Below are 27,466 nucleotides of genomic sequence, written 5' to 3' on the forward strand. Positions count from 1 at the left end.
GCCAATGAGTCAACTCTTCGCATGAGGTGGCCAAAGTACTGGAGTTTCAGCTTTAGCATCATTCCTTCCAAAGAAATCCCAGGGCTGATCTTCAGAGTGGACTGGTTAGATCTCCTTGTAGTCCAAGGGACTCTCAAGAGTTTTCTCCAACACCACAGTTCAAAAGCATCAATTCTTCGGCGCTCAGCCTTCTTCACAGTCCAACTTTCACATCCGTACATGACCGCAGGAAAAACCACAGCCTTGACTAGATGGACCTTAGTAGGCAAGGTAATGTCTCTGATTTTGAATATGCTATCTAGGTTGGTCATAACTTTTCTTCCAAGGAGTAAGCGTCTTTTAATTTCAGTGATTCTGGAGCCCCCCAAAATAAAGTGTGACACTGTTTCCACTGTTTCCCCATCTATTTAAGGAGTACATTAAGGCCATATATTGTCACCCTGCTTATTTAACTTCTATGCAGAGTACATCATGAGAAACGCTGGGCTGGAAGAAGCACAAGCTGGAATCAAGATTGCCGGGAGAAATATCAATAACCTCAGATATGTAGATGACACCACCCTTATGGCAGAAAGTGAAGAGGAACTGAAAAGCCTCTTGACAAAAGTGAAAGTGGAGAGTGAAAAAGTTGGCTTGAAGCTCAACATTCAGAAAACAAAGATTATGGCATCCAGTCCCATCACTTCATGGCAAATAGATGGGGAAACAGTGGATGAATGTGAAAAGGTTATCAGCTTAAAATAGACTGTATATAAACTCCATGATAACCTATAAAGCAGAAACTTAGATTAGGTTAACAAAAGATAGAGAAAGGGAAAACATAGCATGGAAAAGCACCAGTTTATAAGGATAAGCAGAAACAAAGTAAAAAAGAAACAACTGAATTACAAAAGTGCCCATAAGCAATTAATAAGAGAACATTCCCAAGTCCTTACATATTAACAATTACTCTAAATGTAAATGGGTTGAATTCATCAACGAAAGGCACAGAGTGACTAGGTGGATTAAAAAAAAATAACAGGCAAGTACATGCCGCCTGTAAGAGACTCACTACAGATGTAACGACACGCATAGGCTCAAAGCGATGGGATGAAAAAAGATATTCCATGCAAGAGGAAACCGAAAGGAAGCAGGTGTAGCTCTGCTTCTATTAGACAAAATAGATTTTAAGCCAAAAATAATAACAAGATACAAAGAAAGTCACTATATAATGATAATGCGATCAATTAGTGAAGAAGATGTAATAATTATAAGTGTATATGGAGCACCTAAATGTATTCAGTTCAGTTCAGTTCAGTTCAGTTCAGTCGCTCAGTCATATCCGACTCTTTGTGACCCCATGAATTGCAGCACGTCAGGCCTCCCTGTCCATCACCAACTCCCGGAGTTTACCCAAACTCGTGTCCATCGAGTCGGTGATACCATCCAGCCGTCTCATCCTCTGTTGTCCCCTTCTCCTCCTGCCCCCAATCCCTCTCAGCATCAGGGTAAATATATTAAGCAAGTGCTAACAGATCTGAAGGAAGAAACAGGCAACAATACAATACTAGGACAAGAGCAATACTCCATTTTAGCAATGGATGGATCATTCAGACAGAGTATCAGAAAGGAAACATTGGACTTGAACCGTATGTTAGATCAAGCAGACATATATAGACTAAGACATATATAGACTATTGGAGAAGGAAATGACAACCCACTCCAGTATTCTTGCCTGGAGAATCCCATGGACAGAGGAGCCTGGCAGGCTACAGTCCATGGGGTGACGAGAGTCGGATACGGCTTAGCAACTATATCATCATCATCATCATCGTCATATAGAACATACCATTCTATGGTAGCAGAATAACACACCTCTCAAATGCAGAGTATTTTCTAGCATAGATAATTTGGTGGGAATAGTTTTATCTATCTCAGATCTATCACAGTTCCGAAGGGAGAAACAGGCTCTGGCATTGCAAGCAGATTCTTTACTGCTGAGCCTCCGAGGAAGCGCCTGTGCCACCTAGTCTGCAATTAATTCCTTCTAGTGGGTTTTTTTTTTTTTTTTCATTTCAGCTATTGTATTTTCAACTCTGATCAGTTCTTTTTATATTTTCTAGTTCTTTGTTGAAATTCACACTATGCTCCTCGGTTCTTTTCTAAGTTCAGTGATCATTTTAATGACCATTGCTTTGAACTCTTTTTTAGGTAAATTACTTATCTCCATTTCATTAGGGGTTTTTTTCCCCCCCTTGAGGTCTTATCTCATTCCTTCCCTTGGTATCTCCAGTTTTCTTGAAGAGTTCTCTAGTCTTTCCCATTCTATGTTGGGTGGTCTGAATACCAGACCTGTATGCAGGTCTCCTGTGAAACCTATATGTACCTTAAGAAGCAAAAGTTAGAACCAGACATGAAACAACAGACTGGTTCAAAATAGGGAAAGGGGTACATCAAGGTTGTATATTGTCATACTGCTTATGTAACTTCTATGAACAGTACATCATGAGATATACCAGGCTGGATGAAGCTCAAGCTGGAATCAAGATTTCTGGGAGAAATATTAATAACATCAGATATGCAGATGACACCACCCTAATGGCAGAAGTGAAGAGGAATTAAAGAGCCTCTTGATGAAGGTGAAAAAGGAGAGTGAAAAAACTGGCTTAAAACTCAAAATTCAAAAAACTAGGATAATGGCATCTGGTCCCATCACTTCATGTCAAATAGATGGGGAAACAATGGAAACAGTGACAGACTTTATTTTCTTGGGCTCCAAAATCACTGCGGAAGGTGACTGCAGCCATGAAATTAAATTAAGATGCTTAATCCTTGGAAGAAAAGCTATAACAAACCTAGACAGTGTATTGAAAAGTAGAGACATTACTTTGCTGACAAAGCTATGGTTTTTCCAGTAGTCATGTATGGATCTGAGAGCTGGACAATAAAAAAGGCTGAGCACTGAAGAACTGATGCCTTCGAATTGTGGTGCTGGAGAAGGCTCTTGAGAGTCCCTTGGACTGCAAGGAGATCAAACCAGTCAGTCCTAAAGGAAATCAATCCTAAACATTCATTAGAAGGACTGATGCTGCAGTTGAAGTTCCAATACTTTGGCCACTGATACGAAGAGATGACTCATTGGAAAAGACCCTGATGCTGGGAAAGATGGAAAGCAGGAGGAGAAGGGGATGACAGAGACGAGATGGTTGGATGGCACCACTGGCTCAAAGGACATGAGATTGAGCAAACTCTGGGAGGTAGTGAAGGACAGGGGAAACTGGCATGCTGCAGTCCATGGGGCTGCAGAGAGTCGGGCACGACTGAGCGACTGAACAACAACAACAACAACATATCCCATTCTTTCATTTGGAACACATTTCTCGTCTTTTCATTTTGTTTGACTTTCTTTGTCTATGAAATTCAGTTCAGTTCAGTGGCTTAGTCATGTCCGACTCTTTGCGACCCCATGAATCGCAGCACGCCAGGCCTCCCTGTCCATCACCAACTCCCGGAGTTCACTCAGACTCACGGCCATCGAGTCCGTGATGCCATCCAGCCATCTCATCGTCGGTCGCCCCCTTCTCCTCCTGCCCCTAATCCTTCCCAGCATCACAGTCTTTTCCAATGAGTCAACTCTTCACATGAGGTGTCCAAAGTACTGGAGTTTCAGCTTTAGCATCATTCCTTCCAAAGAAATCCCAGGGCTGATCTCCTTCAGAGTGGATTGGTTGGATCTCCTTGCAGTCCAAGGGACTCTCAAGAGTCTTCTCCAACACCACAGTTCAAAAGCATTAATTCTTCAGCACTCAGCCTTCTTCACAGTCCAACTCTCACATCCATACATGACCATAGGAAAAATCATAGCCTTGACTAGATGGATCTTAGTCGGCAAGGTAATGTCTCTGCTTTTCAATATGCTATCTAGGTTGGTCATAACTTTTCTTCCAAGTGAAGGGTTAATGTGGCCACAATAGGGAAAGTGGAGATGTGCTGCTTACAAACAAGATGTTCTGCCAAGGAGACGGACATAGCCTTGAGATTAATGGTCCCTTGCTAACGAGGGAACCTTCCCTTCTTGTAATAAGGGCTCTGGACAGACTTTGCAGTAGACAGGAATTTCACTCCCCTTTGCTATACAATAACATGTATGCACCTGTACTGTACTGAAAAGGCTTATTCATACAGTCTGGAATTATGCCTAGGGGGCTTTATAATAATAAATGGCAATTAGTTTGCCCAGTTGTTCCTCTGGCCAGAGTGGTGTCCTGTCTGTCTCTTGCGTGTCTTGTATGTCTCATGTGTTTTGTGTCATTTCACTTGTAATCACCAGTAATCTACATCTGGGGCCCAAAGTGGGGCTCGAGTGAAACCGAAAGGGTGAGTAACCCCGGGGGGATTTTAAATCCATAGCAGGGGAACTTTCGGGAAAATAATGGGGGATTCCTCACCCTAGCAGAGGGGAGCTTTTAAAAAATCATGGGGAATTCCTCACCCTAGCAGGGGAACTTTCAAAAAATCATGGAAAATTGCTAGGGGAATTCATGTACATGGAGCTAGTCCAAGGACTTCTCCACTCCATAGGCGTTAAAGCCTCGACTTGTCGGTTGAGTGAGCTCTTTCGCTTGGTGGAGCAATATTGTCATTGGTTTCAATATCAAACTAAGTTACAGTTAAACTTAAAGGAATAGAAAATAATTCAAAAAGAATTAAAAAAGCAACATCTAAAGGGTAATGTGATCCCTTTAAAGTTATAGACTTTGTGTAGTGCTATAACACAGGCTTTGACCTTGCTCTCTACTGATAATAAAACTAAATCTAATGCTGCAAGGACGGGAGAAATAATTTATGAGGATGTGTCAGACATTAATGGGGCTTCTGCATTGCCTAAAGGCAAAGATACAAATGAGCCTCCTCCTGTAAATGGTAAAACACTGGATAGTTCAAAATCAGATTCAGAGGCTTCTTCGGTTTCGTCACAAGAGGACAAAGAGATTTAAAAAATGACCCATCTATTCCATAAATGGTGGAAATCCTGTAAAAAATAAAATAAAATCTACACCCTCTGCTCCTCCTTGTGCTTCTCTTTTCCCCACTACGGTTAATCGGCCTGATGTGGGCAGGGAACATTGTCGGTTCACCTTTCCTTTGTCTATGCTTCATGATGATGACTTGCCTGCTCCCCCTGGTCGGTTTATCGATCCTCCACAATTGTTTCCCATCCAGAGACAGCAAGATAACAATGTGATAAATGTTCAATATGCTCCTTTAAAATATAAATTTTTTAAAGATCTTAAAGCTGCAGTAGCACAATACGGTCCTCAATCTCCCTTTGTTTTGGCTATGTTAAAATCATTGGGAAAAGGCAAATTAATCGTTCCGTTAGATTGAAAATTTATTGCCCAAGCTGTCTTGGAGGCCTCTCAATGGTTGCAACTTTGTAGCTGATAAAAAAAAAAAAAAAGCTAAAAAACAGGCTCAAATTAATGCGAGACAAAATCCCCCTGGTCCTCTCAAAGACAAGCTAATGGAAAAAGGCCAATATCGGGCTTTATAAAAACAGGCTCAATACTCTGATCAAGACTTACAAGTCTGCCAGGTCTTTTTACGAGCATCTGCTTCTTCAGGGAGTGCTACTGCTGATTTGCCACTAGCTGATAATGTTCTTTTGTCACCAAAAAAAAAATTATAAATTAAAAACAAATGTATTTGGACCATTGCCTTAAGGCACCTTTTGCTTGATATTAGGCCGTAGCAGCGTGGCTTTGAGAGGTTTAACCATAATTCCTAGGATAATAGACTTTGACTATGTTGGAAAAATTTTAATTATGGTCTCTACTTTTACCACACTTTCATTGTTAGCTGAAAAACATATTGCTCAAATACTTCTCCTACCTTATTGTTAGGACCAAACAGGCGCCATGACAGGCTTCAGGGGGCCAAGGTAGGCCTAAGTCTCCTTTACAGAGGGGCTGAGTTATTGCCAAGGAGGAGCTGAGATCATCCTCCGCTGGCACCAGAACTCGACCAATCAGTATGCTCCCCGTAGCCTGGTCTGTGCCAATCAGGACGGGGATAGAAATCTCCTAAGGAAGCCCGCGCGAGCTAAAATCTAGCCAATTAGTAGATGCAAAGAAACCCTTGTAACCAATCCAACCTTGCCAATTCCCTGTCTTTGTCCTAAACCTATAAATACTACTGTAATACGGGGCTCGGGGCTCTGGCCTTATTCCACTGTGTTGGATGTAGCCAGGGCCCTGGCTCGAGCTAGTAATAAATTCCCTTTTTGTGTTTGCATTGCCGTGGATGTCTTGTTCTCTCAGCTGTGGGGACTTGGACTGTGGGCACAACACTTATCACTCCTTTTTGGCTCTTCCTAATAAACAAACAAGAAGATTTGAAAATACTGGGCAACATATATTTTGAAAAATGCATATCAAAGATTCCTGCCCTGTTCTCTCCTTGATTATACAAAAAAACAACTTTGAGAGACTAATAGACACAAGGACAGATGTTTCAGTCATTTCTTCTCAACAATGATCCCAAGATTAAAAGAAAAAAAGAAAGGCCCTTTAATGCTGACGAGATTGGGCTCCATTGCAGATGTCTAAAAGAGTACCCATCCCTTGCAATGTCAATTCCATAATAAAAGATCAGTGTTTGTTACCTTTATATTATAAATATACCTATTAATATATGGGAAAGAGATCTTCTCTCTCCTTTGGGGGCTTCTGTAACCATTCCATCAAAGAACTAATAGCCACTGCTCAAATTCCTTGAGCACTTCCATTAAAATTGTTAACTAATACTCCAAAATGGGTTAAACAATGGCCATTACCACAAACAAAGCTTGAGGCGTTAAAACAATTAATACAAAAACAACTCCAACTTAGTCATATAGAGCCTTCTACCTCTCCCTAAAATTCTCCTGTTTTTGTTATAAAAAAAATCTAAAAAATGGAAAATGTTAACTGATTTACAAGAAGTTAATAAATGTATTAAACCTATGAGAGCATTGCAATTGGGACTCCCCTCTCCAGCTCTTATTCCTCAAAATTGGTCCTTAATGGTGCTAGATCTTAAAGACTGTTTTTTTTTACCATTTCCCTACAATTGCAAGATAGAGATAAATTTGCTTTTACAGTTCCTGTTCTTAATCATGCTCAGCCTGTTAAGCGTTATCAATGGACAGTCCTATCACAAAAAATGATAAATAGTCCTACCTTATGCCAAGAATTCGTAGCTCGCTCTTTACAATCCCTTCATCAAAAATACCCCAATTATATTCTATATCATTATATGGATGATCTCCTATTGGCAGCTCCTAATATTGCTAAACGTGATAAATTCTTTTTAAAAGTACAGGAGGCTTTGAGACTATACAATTTGCAAATAGCCCCCCAAAAAATTCAAAAGGACTTTCCTATTTCATATTTAGGGACAATATTAAAACAACATAAAATAAGGCCCCAAAAGTTGCAAATTAAAAGAGACCATCTTAAAACCTTAAATAATTTTCAAAAGTTATTGGGAGATATTAATTGGCTATGCCCGGTACTTAGGATTCCTACTTATCAATTACGACATTTGTTTTCTACTTTAAAAAAAGATACAACTCTGGATAGCCCCCGGACCTTAACCCCATTGGCTTTACAAAAACTTCCATTTGTTGAGCAACGACTAAATGACAGCTTTTTGACTTACTTACATGCATCTCAACCTATTTCTTTTTATCATATTTCATACCCCTTATTCCCCATCTGGTGTAATTACTCAAAAAAAAAGATTAATAAAATGGGTTTTCTTACCTAACAGTTTTTCCAAAAAATTGACTATATATATAGATAAATTAGCCTTCCTTATACCTAAGGTCGCCATCATATTTTACAATTATCAGGATATAAACCACACCAGATTGTTACTCAGTTAACAACTGCTCAAATATCTCAATGTTTACAATTTAATAAAAACTGGCAAATTTCTCTTGCCTCATATCCTGGTTCGTTTTCTAATTATTATCCATCATCTAAATTGATTGATTTTCTCCAGACTAATGCTATGATATCTCGTTCCCCAATTTCGGATTTTCCAGTTAAGGGACCCACTATTTTTACAAATGCAAATAAAAATACTGCTGGATATTAGATCCAAAAAAATTCCAAGGTTCTCCCCCAATCATTTTCTTCTGTACAGCCCGCTAAATTGTGGGCTATCTATTTAGTTTTGCAAGATTTTCCCCAACTTCCTTTTAACATTGTTTCAGATTCTCAATATGCTGTTCTCTCTTGCCTACAGCTTCCCCATGTCTCCTTTCCACTGACCCTTAAAACAGCTACTGATAAATTGTTTTACCAAGTACAACAATTGGTTTTGCAGCGTTCAGAGTTAATTTTCTTTACTCACATCCGTGCACATTCTGCCATTCCTGGACTCTTATCATGCAAAAATGCTCCAATTGATGCCTTACTTTATCCTATAAAAGCAACAAAACAAAAACATCTCTTACAACATACCAACTCCAAAGGGTTACAAAAATCTCATGCTATTACTCAAAAACAAGCTCAAAATATTGTTCGTTCTTGTTCCATATGTGCACTCTTTGCTTTGCCATTTACCCCACCAGGTGTCAACGTAAGAAGACAACAAGCAAATCAGATATGGCAAATAGATGATTTACATTTCTTTCTTCAGACAACAAAAATGTGTGCATCATACTATAGATACTTGCACACATTTTCAATGGGCCACTACATTACATTCTAAAAAGGCTGAGGCTGTTATTACTCATTCGTTATCTTGTTTTACGGTTATGGGATTACCAATTAAATTAAAAACTGATAATACACCTGCTTACCAATCCGCAAAATTAGCTCACTTTTTATCTCAATACCATATAACTCATACTTTTGGTATTCCTTACAATAGTCAAGGGCAAGCTATCATTAAAAGAGCTAATCGTACCTTGCATGATTATCTTAAAAAAATAAAAAAGAGAGAACAAGAGAGATTTATGAAACCTAAAGACATTCTGAATAAAACCTTACTTACCCTAAATTTTTTGAATGTTTGGAGCAAGGGAAATCTATCAGCGACAGAGTTGCATTTTCAAGGGAAAGAAGAGGATAAGAAGATCTTGAATACGCCTATTTGGTATAAAGATAAAGAGAAAGGTTGGATCCCAGCATCATTAATATATTTGGGACGAAGATATGCTTTCATTTCTGTTGATAATTACAGGTTTTGGACCCCAGCAAGACTGATCAAAATCAGCAATGGCTGATCCCCTTGTTCAAAAATTCAAAGAGCTTACTATACAGAGAAGCCTTACCTCCTGTACAAGGGAAGCAACACCTCCTACATGGGGTCAAATGAAGAGGTTCACCCAGGAAGCAGAGAAGACGTTAATGAAGGCGGGGCAACATCTAAATCCTACCAATCTTTTGCTTGCCATGATGGCAGTGGAAGGTATTCCTTTATGTATAGGAGGACACCCCTTTTGTCTGTCCACTAAGGAACATTCTCATCATTCTTATAATACATGGGGGGTAAAATATAATAATTACCATTTTGCTACTTTTACTGTGCTTGTTTCCACCAGGGGATTTAGCACCTCGACAGAACTGATGGATATTCATAATAGAAAACACATGTCGCTATGTCCTGTTAACTTTTTTGTTCCTTCTCTAGAATCTTTGGAATGGAAACGTGGCCGAGGTCATCGACCCTTTAAGGTCATGAATTATTCTGGGGCCATCATTGTAGATTGGAGTCCAGATCATGGGCAATTCTTAAAAAAATGGTCAAATAAATCTTTTAGGTGGCATCGTGCAAATAGCACTTTGATGGGCAATGGTAAGGAAACAGTTAAATGGCAGCAATTTGCACTTGTTCCTCCTCAATTACAATTGCAAAGATATCCACACATTCAAGGAGATGTTTGGAAACTATGGGCGGTTTCTGGTAACCTCACTATCTGGTCAGGAAATTATACTTTGGACAGTGGTGACTCTTTGGGTCCATTCCATGTTAATTTACATGTTAATAAATCTTATTCTGCAATGGCATGTGTAAAATATCCTTTTACATTGTTATATGGGAATTGGACCTGGAATGATACTGTGGGGTCTGTGTCATGTGACTATTGTAATCTAACTCAATGTGTAAATCAGTCTTGGTGGGAAGAATTTGAAAGACGAGCCTATAACTCCAATTTCTCGTCAGTAATTGTTAAAGCTCGGACAGAAGTATGGTTGCCTATAAATCAGACTTGGCCATGGTCAGATTCTTTTGCTGTTTCTCATCTAGTAGCCGCTGTACAGACTCTGCTACACCAATCTCGACGTATGCTTGGTGTGGTCATTGCTTCTATTCTAGCAGTCGCGTCAGTAACTGCAACAGTGGCGGTAGCAGGCCTTGCATTACACCAAGAAATTCAAACAGCTGATTTTGTTCGGGACTGGCATAAAGACTCTCATTTGTTATGGCAACAACAGCAAGATTTGGATACACAACTTGCTACCGACGTGCTCGATCTTCAAACACACTGTCTCCTGGCTTGGAGATCAATTAGCTGTTTTATCTACACGAAGTGTGTTGAAATGTGATTAAAATTGGGGAGATGAAGGGTTAATGTGGCCACAATAGGGAAAGTGGAGATGTGCTGCTTACAAACAAGATGTTCTGCCAAGGAGACGGACATAGCCTTGAGATTAATGGTCCCTTGCTAACGAGGGAACCTTCCCTTCTTGTGATCAGGGCTCTGGACACTTTGCAGTAGACAGGGATTTCACTCCCCTTTGCTATACAATAACATGTATGCACCTGCACTGTACCAAAAAGGCTTATTCATACAGTCTGGAATTATGCCTAGGGGGCTTTATAATAATAAACAGCAATTAGTTTGCCCAGTTGTTCCTCTGGCCAGAGTGGTGTCCTGTCTGTCTCTTGTGTGTCTCGTATGTCTCATGTGTTTTGTGTCATTTCACTCGTAATCACCAGTAATCTACACCAAGAAGTAAGCATCTTTTAATTTCACGGCTGCAGTCACCATCTGCAGTGATTTTGGAGCCCCCCAAAGTAAAGTCTGACACTGTTTCCACTGTTTCCCCATCTATTTCCCATGAAGTGATGGGACCGGATGCCATGATCTTTGTTTTCTGAATGTTGAGCTTTAAGCCAACTTTTTCACGCTCTTCTTTCACTTTCATCAAGAGACTTTTTACTCTTCACTCTCTGCCATAAGGGTGGTGTCATCTGCATATCTGAGGTGATTGATATTTCTCCTGGCAATCTTGATTTCAGCTTGTGTTTCTTCCAGTCCAGCGTTTCTCATGATGTACTCTGCATAGAAGTTAAATAAGCAGGGTGACAATATACAGCCTTGATGTACTCCTTTTCTTATTTGGAACCAGTCTGTTGTTCCATGTCCAGTTCTAACTGTTGCTTCCTGACCTGCAAACAGATTTCTCAAGAGGCAGGTCAGGTGGTCTGGTATTCCCATCTCTTGAAGAATTTTCCACAGTTTCTTGTGATCCACACAGTCAAAGGCTTTGGCATAGTCAATAAAGCAGAAATAGATGTTTTTTGGAACTCTCTTGCTTTTTCCATGATCCAGTGGATGTTGGCAATTTGATCTCTGGTTCCTCTGCCTTTTCTAAAACCAGCTTGAATACCTGGAAGTTCCTGGTTCACGTATTGCTGAAGCCTGGCTTGGAGAATTTTGAGCATTACTTTACTAGCATGTGAGATGAGTGCAACTGTGCAGTAGTTTGAGCATTCTTTGGCATTGCCTTTCTTTGGGATTGGAATGAAAACTGACCTTTTCCAGTCCTGTGGCCACTGCTGAGTTTTCCAAATTTGCTGGCATATTGAGTGCAGCACTTTCACAGCATCATCTTTCAGGATTTGAAACAGCTCAACTGGAATTCCATCACCTCCACTAGCTTTGTTCGTAGTGATGCTTTCTAAGGCCCACTTGACTTCACATTCCAAGATGTCTGGCTCTAGATGAGTGATCACATCATTGTGATTATCCAGGTCATGAAGATCTTTTTTGTACAGTTCTTCTGTGTATTCTTGCCACCTCTTCTTAATATCTTCTGCTTCTGTTAGGTCCATAACATTTCTGTCCTTTATCGAGCCCATCTTTGCATGAAATGTTCCCTTGGTATCTCTAATTTTCTTGAAGAGATCTCTAGTCTTTCCCATTCTGTTCTTTTCCTCTATTTCTTTGCATTGATTGCTGAAGAAGGCTTTCTTATCTCTTCTTGCTATTCTTTGGAACTCTGCGTTCAGATGCTTATATCTTTCCTTTTCTCCTTTGCTTTTCACCTCTCTTCTTTTCACAGCTATTTGTAAGGCCTCCCCAGAGAGCCATTTTGCTTTTTTGCATTTCTTTTCCATGGAGATGGTCTTGATCCCTGTCTCCTGTACAATGTCACGAACCTATCCTGGTCTTGAAGTTGTGTGCTTCTGGGGGAGCATCCCTTTGCAGTCTGTGTGTGCTCAGTGGCTTTGGTGGGAGATCTGGATCTGAAACTAGCAAGGACCATGACTTCTCCTGGAAGCCACCACCTTGGTGGGAATTAGAGCTGGAGATAGAGGGGCTGAAGTAAGAGCCTAGTATAAGCCATGGATTCTCCTGTGGCATGATGGTGGTTGCTGCATTGGTGGGGATATGGTTGGAGCCAGAGGGGCTTAAACTGCAGCCTAGAGAAAGCTGCATCTATTCTTGAGACATGCTGGCAGTCACACACTGGTGGGGGGTTGGCAGAGAGGCTGTAGCTGGATACTGGGGTGGAATGTTCTCGGGCAATCTGGCAGGTTAGCCAGAGCACCAGGAACTTTTCAATCTTCTACCTTTGCACTGGGATGGAGAGCAAGTGAGTCTGTGGGTGTACTCTTCAAGAGCAGATCTCCATTTTTTACTGGTAAGCCCCCCTGGTTTTCCAAACCAGGAAATGGGGCTTATCTTCCTGATGTTCAACCTCAGGGCTGGGATGCCCAATGTGGGGCTGAACCCCCTTCTTTTTAGGGAGAATCCCTGAGCCTGTGATATTCTCTTCCTCCTCTGGGTTGCCCACTGCGGGTGTGGGTCCCTACTTGAGCACTTCTCTTCTACGTCACTCTGTGTGGTTCTTTGTTTGATCACAGAGTCATTCTTCTAGTCTTCAAGTTGTCCTCAGAGAAAATTGCTCTATTCATATTTGTAATTTTGATGTGTTTGTGGGAGGAGGCGAGCTCGATGTCTTCCTAAGCTGCTATCTTGATTGCACCTTCTACCATTTTATATTTGAAGTTTAGTTCTTAATCTAATATATTAAACGTAGAACCAATATTTAGTTGTGAGATAATTTATTATATTTCCGATAATTATCAAATGGAAGTGTACAACTGGATAAAAACAAAGAAACAAAAAATTTGATTGCTTGAGAATTGACCGATCCCTCAAAGATCAGTTACATTTGTGTGAGGTGCACTGTTCAGTATTCACTTGAGAATGTGATAATGACCCTTGGTGCTGTTGAATTCACATTTGAATCTCGAGAATCTTCAGAGATTTATCCTCAAAGGCAAATAATGAGATAGCACAGGTGTTATATTACAGCAATGAGTTTGAATTTATTACTGCAAGATGAATGAGTTTTCATTTTAAGAGGTAAAATGAACTGATTTTTCAATACCCACTTGAGAACACTTTACTCTCTGAAGTTGTATCTGTACTTACAAATCACAGTGGAAAAATTGGGCAGATGCTATCCAGCAGTAATGTAGCAAATAACCTTGAGTGAAAGTCGCTCAGTCGTGTCCAATTCTTGGTGACCCCATGGACTATACAGTCCATGAAATTCTCCAGGCCAGAATACTTGAGTAGGTGGCCTTTCCCTTCTCTAGGGCATCCTCCCAATCCAGGAATCGAACCCAGGTCTCCCGTACTGCAGGCGGATTCTTGACCAGATGAGCCACCAAGCAGGCCAGCAAATAACGTTAGTTGAATTAATCTAAGTTTCAATAATTTACTTAGTGTACGTGCTGTGCTGTGCTTAGTCGCTCAGTCGTGTCTGTTTCTTTGAGACCCCCTTGTACTGTAGCCCACCAAGCTCCTCTGTCCATGGGGATTTTCCAGGCAAGAATACTGCCATACCCAGCTCCAGGGAATCTTCCCAGCCCAGAGATCAAACCCAGGTCTCCCACATTGCAGGTGGATTCTTTACCACCTGAGCCACCAGGGAAGCCCAAGAATACTGAAGTGAGTAGCCTATCCCTTCTCCAGGGGATCTTCCTTACCTTCCTTCCAAACCAGGGTCTCCTGCTTTGCAGGTAGATTCTTTACCAGCTGAGCTACTGGGAAAGCCCACTTAGTGTATAAATAGGCTTAATTCAAGTGATAATGATTCCTCATTTTTTCACCCATAAGACCAGAAAATTACATCGTCTTTCAATGATATTTAAACTTGGTATTTAGCCAACAAGTATCATACTATAAAATTCACTTAGTTTAAGATGCTTTGAGGACTTACTGTTTGTAAATATCTTGGAAAAACTTCCTTTATTTATTGTTTGGAAGACTTAAGTTTAGAGGCAACCAGAGGCTTTAGACAAAGTTGAAAATATTAAGTCAAAAAACTTGCAGATGAGTTTCAACCTGGCAACTTGCTGAGTGAAACTGAGTACACTTCTTATCTAACCGGGAAACTTATTCAGCAGTATATTATGTTGAAACTAATATTATTTGTTCTATTTTACTCCAATGTAACATCATGACATTAGGAAATAATCAGATTTCTTTGAATGTGTGTAGTTTAATTATGTCCTAGATATTAAACATGTAACATTTTGCACAGAGATTATATTGATGTTTCAAACTAGTTGAAACATTTAGTTTTTAATTATAAATGTTAAATAAACAGAATACATTTATAATAGCTGATTTCATTTATAACTTTAAATTTCCTTTCCATTTCTCCTTTGTCCTATTAAGAAAATTGTGTTTCTCCTTTTAAAAATGTGATCTTGTTTTATTGATTGAAATTGTAAACTTTGTAATTAACTAGGTATCTCATTTATACTTTACCTTTCTGAAAGTAGGAAAGTAATTTGCTATCCACCCATATCCAAGAGACTTGACTTCATCGTAAGTATTCTTTAATTTCATTTATAGCGTACTATACAGTTACTGAAGGAATGGACTAGATTCAAACTACCAAGATGAGAGTCACATCTTGATTTTACCACTTGCTGTGCAAACGTAGCTGTTATATTGCTAAAGTCAGTTTCATCATCTATACATGAGATAAAAATACATATTATTTTATATAAATTAAAATAGAACTATATAGAAAATTATTAACCCAAGACCTGCCATTTAGTAAATATTCAATAAATGTTAACTATTATATAAAGAGAAAAAGATATACATTATTTGAAGCAGGTTTTCCAGTGTTACTACTGAAAACAATGTTTAGCATATATAATATTCATTATATAAATAAATAAACTTTTCTACTCTAAAATTTATATTAAAATAAAAGAATATACTTTTTTTACTCTAAGGTAAAAAAAATCAGTCCAAAACCATCTTGAAAACAATTTGTTTATTTCGATAATAACCTCTGTGTATTAAGAACAAGGAAACCATCCAATTAAAAATGTCTTTAATGTAATGTTTCATCACAGGTTCACTACAATAGGAGCTACCTTATCTCATGGATTCCCTGGGGCATGGGAACCACACTGCAATGACAGGGTTCATTTTACTGGGCTTAACAAATGATCCAGTCCTTCGAATCATCCTCTTCACGATCATCCTCTGTATCTACCTGGTGACCATATGTGGGAATCTCAGCACAATTATTCTTATCAGAATCTCTTCTCAGCTCAATCATCCCATGTATTATTTTTTGAGCCACTTGGCCTTTGCTGACATAGGCTATTCATCTTCTGTTACACCCAATATGCTTGTAAACTTCCTGGTGGAGACAAATACCATCTCCTACCCTGGCTGTGCAGTCCAGCTTGGTTCCGTTGTTTTCTTCGGGTCATCTGAGTGCTTTCTTCTGGCTGCCATGGCATATGATCGCTTTGTGGCAATTTGCAGCCCGCTACTATATTCCACCAAAATGTCCACACAAGTTTATGTTCAGTTACTCACACTGGCTTATGTAGCTGGTTTTCTCAATGCTTGCTCTTTTACTATTTGCTTCTGTTTTTTACTTTTCTGTGGACCAAATCAAGTCAATCATTTTTTCTGCGATTTTGCTCCTTTGGTTGAGCTCTCCTGTTCTGACATCAGTATCCCTGCAGTTGTCCCCTCATTTACGGCTGGCTCCATCATTGTGGTCACAGTGACTGTCATAGCTGTATCCTACGTCTACATCCTCATCACCATCCTGAGGATGCACTCCACCGAGGGGCGCCACAAGGCCTTCTCCACCTGCACGTCCCACCTCACAGCAGTCACTCTGTTCTATGGGACCATCACATTCATTTACGTGATGCCCAAGTCCAGCTACTCAACTGACCAGAACAAGGTGGTGTCTGTGTTCTACATGGTGGTGATCCCCATGTTGAACCCCCTCATCTACAGCCTCAGGAACAATGAGATTAAGGGGGCTCTGAAGAGAGAGCTTTGTTAAAAAACTTCTCACTTCCTGCTCTGTGCATCCATCCTCCTAAGTTCTTTGATCATTCTTAGGATCATTACTCTGAACTCTTTTTTGGGTAGATTGCCTATCTTCACATCACTTCTTCTGCAGTTTTATGTTGTTCTTTCATCTGAAACATATTCCTCTGCGGCCTCATTTTAAGCTGCTATTTATGTTTTTATATCTGTAGTGCGTGTGTGTATGCTCTGTTCTTTCAGTTGTGTCTGACTCTATGCAACCCTGTAGACTACAGTCTGCCAGGCTTCTCTGTCCATGGGATTTTCCCATGGGACTGGAGTGGGTTGTCATGCCCTCCTCCGGGGGATCTTCCCGACTCAGGGGTCGAACCCATGTTTCTTGGGCCTCCTTCATTGACAGGCAGGTTCTTTATCACTAGCGCCTCCTGGGAAGCCCATATCTATGGTTGAACCTTGGAGAACTGGCCCTCTGTAGGAGGCATCCTACACATACATCCCAGCAGTGCACTCTCCTCTCATTCCCCAAGCTATATTCTCTAGGAATCCCCCTAAGAGGGTTGTGTGGGACCTTCTGTTGTGGTGGGCCGACTATGCCAGTAGTCTAGTTGGCTGCCAGGTTCAGCCTTGTATGGAGGCTGCTGGCTGCTGTTTAGCAGGGTCTGGTCATGAGGTAGCTGGTAGTGGAACCCTATGAGGCCCCAGGCTCACTGGTGGGTGGATCCAGGGTCCTGAAGACTCTGGGACTGTTGTCCACCTACTGGGAGGTGAAGCCAGGCTCTGGGTTAGTGCTGGTCTACTGGCAGCCACACTCCAGGGTCCAGGGGTTCTGGATCTGATTTCAAATCACTGATAGGGGGATTTGAGGGTCCTGAAGGTTGCATTGGTCTGCTAATGAGCAGGGCCATGGCCCAGCTTGTCTCAGGTCAGGATCTGCTCTACATTCTTGTGTCTGTCTCCATGGGTGAGGCTAGTCTAGAGGCTTATGCGGACTTTCTTGTGGGAGGGGCTAGTGTCTGCCCACTGTGAGTGGAGTTGTGTCCTGGGCTGCATCTAGAGGCAGCTGTGGGCTCTTTAGTCTTTAAGCAGCCTGTCTGCAGAAGGCTGGGGCTATGTCTCTGCCCAGCTAGTTGCTTGGACTCAGGCGTCTCAGCACCTGTAGGCTGTTGGGCTAATGAGCTGGAGGAAAATTTCCAAAATGGCCCTTGCCAGCATCAGCCACTACCAGTACCAGCATCTACATGATAGACTCTGCTCCCAGGAGTGGCTGCTGCCAGTGTCTTTGTCCCCAGGGCGAGCCATAGCTGCCCCCATCCCCTCCAGGAGACTCTCCAGGATCTGCAGGTAGGTCTGGTCCAGGCTGTTATAATTACTGCTCCTGCCTGGGGTCCCAGTGCCTGTGGAATTTTGTGGGCACCCTGAGAGGAGTCTCTGTTTCCCTAGCCCTCAGGGGCTCCTGAAATTAAACCCTATTGAACTTCAAAACCAAATGCTCTGGGGGCTCATCTTCCTGGTGCTGGACTCCTAGGCTGGGGCTCAGAACTCTCGCTCCTGTGGGAGAACCTCTGCAATATAATTATTCTCCTGTTTGTGGGTCGTTGCTCAGCTTGGGGGGGTGATGGTGTTTGATTACATTTTGAGTCTGCCCTTTTCACCTATTTTGGTGCTTTCTTTATATTGATATATTTAGTTGTAGAAGATCTTCTCTGATAAGTTCTAGTCTTGTTCATTGATGGTTGTTGTGCACATAGTTGTGATTTTGTTGTAGCTCCTGAGATGGAAGTGAGCTCAGGGTCCTTTTACTTTGCTGTCCTGGCTGCTCTCCCTAAGGTTGAAATGACCTTTGAAGTCATCTTTTCCTGTGTTTTGTTGTCCTTTGTGCTTAGCCTCTCTTCACTTACTTGCAGTGCAGAGACCTTGTACCTAGCACTGCGGACCACAGTTCCTGCTGTGCTGACAATTCAGCTTGGGGGTGAAGAGAGAGCTTGCTAGAAATGTGTGTTCTTAATTTGTTTTTTCTTTCCTTTTTTTTTTTTTTAAGTATTTGATATAATGATGTACCATAAAATAATAACGAAAGGACAAAGGGTGTCTGTGGTCAAAACATATTGGTCTGTATGTTATTAGCTAATGTGAAGGCTCTTAGTAAAGGTCGGGGCTAGATTTTTCCCATATCAGAGAGCAAGCTAGAGGCCCTTAACTAAACTGAAATTTAATTCTTAATCAGTAACTCAAACTGGTTAACATGAAAAAATAATCCTTTGAAAATTCTTTAAAGTTTTATTCATATCTTTTCAAAAGTTGTATTCTGGTACAAGTCAGGGAAGGCTATTGGACTGTCAAGCCTTTAAGACTGGGTCCATTTCAAAAGTAGCTTGTCTTGGAATGAGTATGAAAGTTATAGTTATGACTGAGTATACTCTGAGAGGAGACAACCAAGTGGAGCCAGACAGTGAAATTATTAGAGACATTCTTTTTGCATGGATATCTGCTGGTGATGGTCTTTTTGGACCCCTAAAAATCTGTTCTGTGTTCTTAAGTCTGACTCCAGCCTAGTTATAGGAGACTTCATATAGAACAGAGTAAATGCCCCTGACCAAACCTGCTATGAATTCTGCAGGTCAAAAACAGGTGATTTCTCTGTGGAAATAAGCAGGGTTCCTGAATTCCTAGGGAGTGATAAACAAGCTCTTTAAGTGACTTGTTTGTGGTCAAATGCACAGCCTAATTTTATGTGTCAATTTGGCTAGGCTACAGTGACCAGTTGTTTGGTCAAACATGAGTCTAGATGTTGCTGGGAAGGTAATTTTTAGATGTGATTAACATTTAGACTTTAAATAAAGCAGATTACTGTCCAAAATGTGGGTGGCCCTCATCCAATCAGTTGAAAGCCTTAGGTGAAAAAACTTAAGTCCTCTTAGAAAGAGGGATTCTGTCTCCAGGCTGCCTCTGGATTCAAGACTGTGACATCAACTCTTTCTGGAATTTCCAGTTCCCTGGACTGCCCATTGCATTTTGGAATTGTCAGCTCTCACAAATGTGTGAACCAGTTCCTTTAAAACCACCACCACCATCACAGTGGCTCTGTTTTCTCTGGATAATCCCAGCTAATAGAACTCTCACCATCTCTCCTTTCCCTTCTCTTATTGTCTTACTTCTCATTCTCCATATACCAACCATGGCATAAATCTAACAGATTAATTCCTTTGTTAATATCCCCAAGACTTTAAGTAAAGGCAACAATTCTTAACATGTCTTACGAAGTCCTGAATGTGGCCCCTGTTGCATTTCTCGCTCTCAACACTCCTCCCGCACTCCCCAGACTCTCAGACTGCATGTATTATTGGTCTTCTTTTAAAAACCGTAAATATATCCACATTCTTTGCCACCATAGGACCCTCTCACGTGTAGTGACTCTACTTGAATGCATTTTCCCCCTCACCTGGGTAACATCTACTTAGGCTATAGGTACCCATTTAAATGTTTCCCATCCTTCTGGAAACCTTCCTCAGGCTTCAGACCAAATTAAATACACCTGTTACCCTTCTGAAGCACGCTGCATATTTTTAAGAATATTCAATGCACTTGCAGCTACAGATTCAGTATTTGTTTTCTCCAAAATGCTGGACTCTTTATGCAGACACCTTTAATGTCTTGCTTTTCCTCTGTGTCTGTCTTTACATGATTTCTGGAACATAGTAAGCATAAATGTATATTTAAAATGTATGAATAAAACATTAATAAATGAATGGATGAATGAAGTTTTTGCTCTAGCATGAACCACTGACTTGGTAGCCTTTGAATCTGTTGAACATCAACCTGATTCAAATTCACTGAATGTTTGTGTCAGATCCTGCTACACCTATGATAGGCCTTTATACAAACCCATGCTCACCACAGTTATGCCACTGCCTTGACCCTGTTTAACTCAGACTGGTAACTATCATTTCAGCCTGTCTTAGTAAAAGCCAAGTAATCACTCTGCTGAGTAGTGTCTCCCTTTCGTCTTGGCATGGCTGGAGACACAGAGGAGAGTTAGAACTTGTACAAGACAAATGTTAGTGTAGCAGTAGCTAGAGCGTTAGCAAAGGAGCTAACAATAGGAGATTGTTTATTACCTTCCAGTTACAGTTCTTAGTAATTCACAAGTAGTGATCCAATTAATCCTCAGAATAACCCCAAAAGGTGTTATTTAATTCATCCTTTTCAGAAGCTGTAACCGAGACACACAAAGGTTAAGCAAAAGTTCAGGGTTACAAATATCCTCTTAATACTCTGATTTATTTTAAGGTACATAGTCTCTGTGGTCAGGCAGAATGAGGGGCTCTTTGAAAATACTTCACCACTAGAGGGACTTTCATCTGTGACACATTTCATTCCCTTCTGTTCAAAGTATGCAGACTTCTACATCTGGATATGTCAGGCGAACTTGTATTAGACCAAATTTTTGTCACAAAGTCAGTAAGAAGCTAGAAAAATATTGTTAAATGTTTGAAGGCATAGACTTCTCATTTCATAAAAGATGAAGTTGCTCTATACCCCTTAGGTTCTCCCTCTTATTAAAAACATCCCCAGATAAAACAACAAACAAACTTAGGAAGATCATAAAGAAGATAGAGAAGGAGGCAGACTCCTAGGGACTTCACACCTGAGGAAATCCCATAGGCCTGAGTCCCTGTGTTTTCTTATTGCTTCCATATATCCCGGACAGGATGCTGCACAAGCCTCCAACCCAGAACCACCAAGAGACACCAAAAGACAAAGAGAGTTCAAAGATAAGTCTGGTCCTGCTAGCCAAGGAACTGGGAAAAGGGTGACCTAACAGAATAGAAAAGCTTTTGGCAATACCTGCCCTATTGCAGACAAGCAAGAGTGGAAAACCATACCTGTCTCCTACCTGCAGGATTCACCGGGGCCAAGTAGGGAGCTATTTTTTACCCTCCTCCCCAACCTTTGATTCGTCTGCTGGGGTATTGTCATGGTGGGTCCAACAGGGAAATGAACCTCCCCTGGTCATCTGGCAGCAGTGAGAGAATGTGAGGGGTACTAGTTGGTACTCGACTCCCCTATAATGATGACCCCACCCTTGTAAGTGAGGCCCAGTGGGGATCTGAGTTCCACCACTACCTTCAACAACAGAGCAGTGTGAACCAGCTCTCAACATCCTCCCTTCCCTAGAGGCAGGGGGTCCAGCGAGGAACTGACCTTACTTGGAAGAGAGGAGGTGTGCAAGGCAGTGAGGTGTTACCCTATAACAGGGAAGGAGACAACAGGGCAGCGGGAAAAACTGAGCTTGTCTCTCCCTCAACTACCAGGAGGCAGCGGAGTCAGCACTCCATTTTTGGCCAAATCTGTATGCTCAGCAGGAAGCTGAAGTCACACACACATACACATACCCTAGTAGTTGCTGTGATGGGGGACATCCTCCTAAAAAAGATTGAATCTGATCCAGAGTCTCTTAATATGACATCCTAAATGTCTCTGTTACAATAATAGTCACTGTCATACCAAGAACTAGAAAAATCACAGTTCTATGAGGAAAGGCAACATATGCCTACATCAAAATGAAAAGGATGCTGAAATTATCCAACAAGGATTTCAAGGAGGTAGTAAACAAAGCTTCAACAAGCAATCATTGAAATTCTATTTCTTTGTTGAAAAAATTTCAGCAAAGAAATAGAATTATAAAATATAACCAAGGGAAATTTCTAGATCTTAGAAACATAATCTCTAAAGTTAAAAGGAAACAATGGGATGAAGCAGAAGTGTCAGCACTGTATATGCCATCAGCATATCTTCACAGACTGAGTCACTGTCCTTGGCCTCAAATAGACAAAGCCAGCAAATCTATAGTGTATGCACACCAATGTGAGAAGCAAGCTGAGAAGGCCTTATGCCTCCCCTTGGCAGAAGGCATCTTCATGACTATTAACCCAGTGAAGACCTAGGAAATCATAATTAAAATGAAGCTGCCCACCAACACAAAGTCAGCACAAAAATAGCCATTTCACAAGAGAGTATAGTCACAAGCAAGGCAGACCATAGGCAAGACGTTGCAAAAGAAGTGCAGGTTGGTGTTGGAGTCACAGAAAGACAAGTTGAATACAGTGGTGACGGTGCACACAGAAACCAGGAACCTAACCACTACCCAATCTGCCAACATCAGTTGAAAGTAGACCTTATTGGTCATGAGGGTGGAGTAGTGGAATGGGTCGTGCATAGCAGTGTACCAGTCATAGGCATGGCAGCCATGACGAAGCAGTTACTGCCGGACAGGAAGAACATCTGTGTGGCACACTCAGGAAGAGAAATGGACTTGCTGTCTGATAGCAAGCCCACCAACATGTAGGGGATGATTACCATAGCGATACAGGTTTCTTTAAAAGGTTTTTAACTGGAGGCTAATTACTTTACAATATTGTGATGGTTTTTGCCATACAGCAACATGAGTTGACCATAGATATACATGCGTCCCCTCCCTCTTGATCCCCTCTCCTGCCTCCCTCCCCACTCCATCCCTCTAGGTTGTCACAGAGCACCGACTTTGGGCTCCCTGCATCATACATCACACTCCCACTGGCTATCTCCTTTATACATGGTAATGTATATGTTTCAATGCTATTCTCTCAAATCTTCCCACCCTCTCCTTCCCCTACTGTGTCCAAAAGTCCATCCTTTATGTCTGTGTCTCCTTTGCTGCCCTGCACACAGGATCATCAGTACTATCTTTATAGATTCCATTTATATGCTTTAATATATAACATCTATCTTTTGCTCTGACTTACTTTATTCTGTATAGTAAGCTCTAGGTTCATCCACCTCATTAGAATTGACTCAAATGCATTATTTTTTTTATAGCTGAGTAATATTCCATTGTGTATATGTAAGTGGTACAGGTTTCTGAAAATGAGAGACCACAGAGGAAAAAATACATGGGGGTTTGAAGGTTGTGATTGAGCTTTATGGCCACCATTATGGCTGCATTTGCAGCTAGGATGGTCATATGGGAGAAGAAAGTCATCACAAAGAGATTTTGCATGTCTGAGAAACTGGAAAATCCCCACAGAAGGAATGTGGTCAGTGTGGTATGATCACCCATCCTGGTGCACGCAGCAATTTTCCTCCAAAGGTACAGCGTTATTGAAATGAAGACCCTGAGATGAGTAGAAACTATCCTTATTTACCAGTGTCACCTACACTTTAATCAAGGGGAGGGACCTGAGCTTCAGGGCACCTCTTCATGGGAGAGTCTGAGAATGTGATGCTAAATGCAGTTGACTGAAGTCAAGTTCAGCAATTAGAGTAGTGAGCATGATTCTAGGGTAGGAATCTGCATAAATGACATACAGTGAGCCCAAATGTCTTCTCGGATTATACTCACAAAAGCGTTCTTATCTCTCTTTTCCAAAATGTATCTGCATGTAAGAGGGAAATATAATAAAATTGCTTTGTTCTCACCCACAGGATTTTGTAATGCTGCATTTTGCAAATGCTCTGTCAGATATAATGGTACCCTGGCACTCAGGAGTGCTTCATAAACTATTGACTGAATGAATAATTCAAGCATTTAAATCACTTATAGTATAATTTTAAAAAAATTAGGGAGATAGATGAAAATTTTCCCAAAGAACTTTGAGTTTTCCTTCAATGAAATCCTCTCCCATCAGTTTCACCATGCAGTGGCTCTGAAAGTAATGATTGTGACAATGACCCGACCACATAAATGAATTTAACATATTGTAACTTCTACTGGGTTTCCATTCATGGTAATATTTGAAACTTGATATATATTTAAAATATCATTAGTTCTTAATATATATCAAATATATATCAATAACTTTAAGTTCTTAATAATTTCTAATTGAAGGTTTTTTTTCCAGATGCCTAATAAGATATTAATGGACTAGCCTGGAGGTAAAATGATTTTGAAGGTAATGTCTCAGAGTGGCATATTCTGGTCATAATGTTCTAATCAATGTTTGGCTTTTTAAACAAAACCTCCAGGACATTTTCTAGCAAAGTGGTTTGCTTTGAACTACAGACCTGAATGGAATAAACTCAAATTCCTCAGATCAGTTTTGTAAATAATATTTCTATTTCAATTTTTCACTAAACATTTGCTCTCATAAGAGGTGCAGACAGACATGAAAACACTCCATAGAATTTTGATTTTAACTTCTGTCATTGTTGAAGGGGAAGGGGAAGAAAAAAAGGGAGGAATCAGTGGTGGAAAATGAAGGAGTGTGCAAGAGAAATAAACACTAACTGGAAATTATTCTGTAAGACTAACACATTTGAAGAGTTACGTTTTTTTGTTTTTTTTTTTTTGGCATTGTCGCTATGGGCAAAGAATACAAGAGGAGTCAGGACAGGTAACCAGCACCCACTTAATATCTATAATATGTCAGACAATATGCTGGGGCTAGACAGAGCTGCCTCACATAGTCCTCACAAGTCTGGGAGCTTAGAATTTCTATTTTGCTTTTATAAACATAAAGTGAGTTTTAGAGTGGTTAAGTGATTATGGAAGTTGTGAATTTATTCAACACATATTGACTACATGCTTATGATGGGCCAGACAATTTATACACATGAAACATAAAATGTAACCAAATGTATATGATCTCTATGATGAAAAAATGAATGCCTACTTTGGTTTGTGGAGTCAGGGAAGCCCTTGAGAGCTTTAACCGCATGGTTCACAACCAATTCAATGACCCTAAGATAGGAAACTCATCTACCCAAGCAATCTTTCTAGACCCAAATGGCTTGTCTTTGAGACCCTTACACTCTCCTCTGAAGGTTTTTGTCTATTTACCTCCAAAGGAAACATTTTTCCTTTATTGCTTTAACTATTCACTTACCTTGTACGACTCTCTAATTCTCACTTCTACCGTATAGGAAGCTCCCATTTCCTTTGACACATTTCCAGGCTAAAATGTCCTTCATGTATTGAACGTAAGATTTTCAGAACAGAATTGGTCATATTTCCCCCCACATGTCAGAGTTCCCTCCTGTACTTCCTGATTGAGTTACTTGCAAACATCTGAGAGCTACCATCAGACCCCAGTTTTGGTTTCTTTCTCATATTTCTGCATTTAAATTCAGTGCCAAAATTCCAGGTGCCTTTTGCCATTCCCTTTTTGTTGTTGCTGTTTGTTTTTATTCTCTCTGCTCTTGTCCTGGAACTATCCAATAGAGTAAATATGATACCTAGGTAGTTTTCCATTAGTCACAAATTTGTTGCATTTTTATTCACTGCATCATGACCGGATATTCGATTCCTAAACAGAGGATATAAAGTCACTAATGGTATTGAAGAAGGAATTCACAGGGCCTGGACTCCATCTTAGTCCTGTTCATGCTGATCATGCTCGGCCACCTTTCCAATGGGCTCTGAACTCTGCGTTTAGTGCCTATGAAAACAACAACAGAAGGATAAGACCCCCTCCAGACAGGGGAACCTTGAAGATCGTATCTAGGTTACTCATTGCCTAAGAGAAAACACACTAATCACCCCTTCCTCCAGACAGGCCATAAATTTTTCTGTATCTATTGGAGTGTAACCTCAGGTTTATTGATTATTGGCTAATTGTTTGACTGTTTGAGCACATGAGCACATAGCATGTGAATAATGGGGTTATTGGGATTGTATTTTCCTTGGTTTATGTAAGTCTCAAGGAATTTGGAGTGCTGGGTTCAGACATGTACACATGGGGTATAAAAGATTTTCACAAATGCTGGTCGGGGTCCTTGGCCAAGAGGAGACTCTGCCTTGGGCCCACCGGTGTAATAAACTGCACTCCACTATCTGCATTGTCCTTCTGAGTGAGTTTGTTTCCGGGAACGTGTGGCTACAACAGTATCAAAAACAGTGACTAGATACACACTGATTATAGGAGGAAAGCCAAACACCCCAGTATGATATCTGATGCTCATCACAAATGGATCCCTAGGTACTACTCCTGGCTGTTTCCACCACGTGCCCCTGCCTACCCTACACTCAAACCAGACAGCAGTGCCCTCTGTTTTCCAAGCACATCACTATCCTTCATGCTGCTGTGTCTTTGCGCGTGGTGTCCCCTCTGCCTCAGTCTCCCCTCTTCTATTTTACTTCTATTAGACTTTTGCTCATTTTTCAGAAACTAGCCTGAATTACTTTGATTTTTCATCCTCTCTTGTTGTTCACATTCTCTAGATTCCAGGAGCCTAACTAAAAAATGTCTCCTGCTTTCTACTCCATCACTCAAATGGGTTTTTGCCACGGCCTCTATTCTTTCCCTCTCCTGGTCCTTCACATCTTACCAGCTTTTCTATGTTCAATCTGCAGTCCCTGTACATCAAATTTTAGATTTTTAGATATCTTCTGCTTACAAACTAGGTAATTCTAATAGCTTCTAAACCTCACTGCATGCTTCAGCCATACCATCTCATATATCTTCATGGCTGCTATTATGATGTTTGTAGTGAAGAAACTATGGCCTTAGCGAGTTACTTAATTTGCCAGAAGTGATACAGCTGGTAAGTACATACAGCTGGTATTACATAAACACAGAGAGGCAGTGAGAACCTAGAGAGTCACTTACTTGTGTGGCTAATTACTTTTTAGGCTTCCCTCAGGGCAAGTGCCGTCACTTCATCTGCAACCTCTCCTATGTGGGGACCATCCCACTGTTTAAAAAAAAAATTGTATATGCTTCATGACTCTTCCACTATTCACATGTTTTCTTATAGTGTCTTTCTGCCCTTTTCTGACTGCTAAAAGATCATTCTTAGACAATTAAAATGTCACTTCCCTTGAAATTCTCCTCAAACCTTCCTATGTGTGTTAGTCATTTCTTCTTCTGGACTCACATCAGTTTATTGTGAGGA

The 27,466-nt window shown here is 40.7% G+C and overlaps 1 protein-coding gene and 1 pseudogene across 1 annotated transcript; one reads left to right on the top strand and one right to left on the bottom strand.

Moving 5' to 3' along the window:
• The first annotated feature begins 15,680 nt into the window (after positions 1-15,680).
• LOC138092779 (olfactory receptor 5P6-like) lies at positions 15,681-16,610 on the top strand. Its single transcript, XM_068988832.1, has one exon. It carries the CDS (start codon positions 15,681-15,683, stop codon positions 16,608-16,610), a length of 930 nt encoding a protein of 309 aa, XP_068844933.1.
• Positions 16,611-22,330: 5,720 nt separating this feature from the next.
• On the bottom strand, positions 22,331-23,693 carry LOC138092110 (olfactory receptor 10J4-like; annotated as a pseudogene).
• Between the last annotated feature and the right edge of the window lie 3,773 nt (positions 23,694-27,466).

The sequence above is a fragment of the Capricornis sumatraensis genome, chromosome 16, assembly GCF_032405125.1.
Source record: "Capricornis sumatraensis isolate serow.1 chromosome 16, serow.2, whole genome shotgun sequence".
NCBI classification, from domain to species: Eukaryota; Metazoa; Chordata; class Mammalia; order Artiodactyla; family Bovidae; genus Capricornis; species Capricornis sumatraensis.

Bases quoted from the DNA above. Each gene is read 5' to 3' on its own strand.
- LOC138092779 (XM_068988832.1), top strand. From the start codon at position 15,681: ATGGATTCCCTGGGGCATGGGAACCACACTGCAATGACAGGGTTCATT.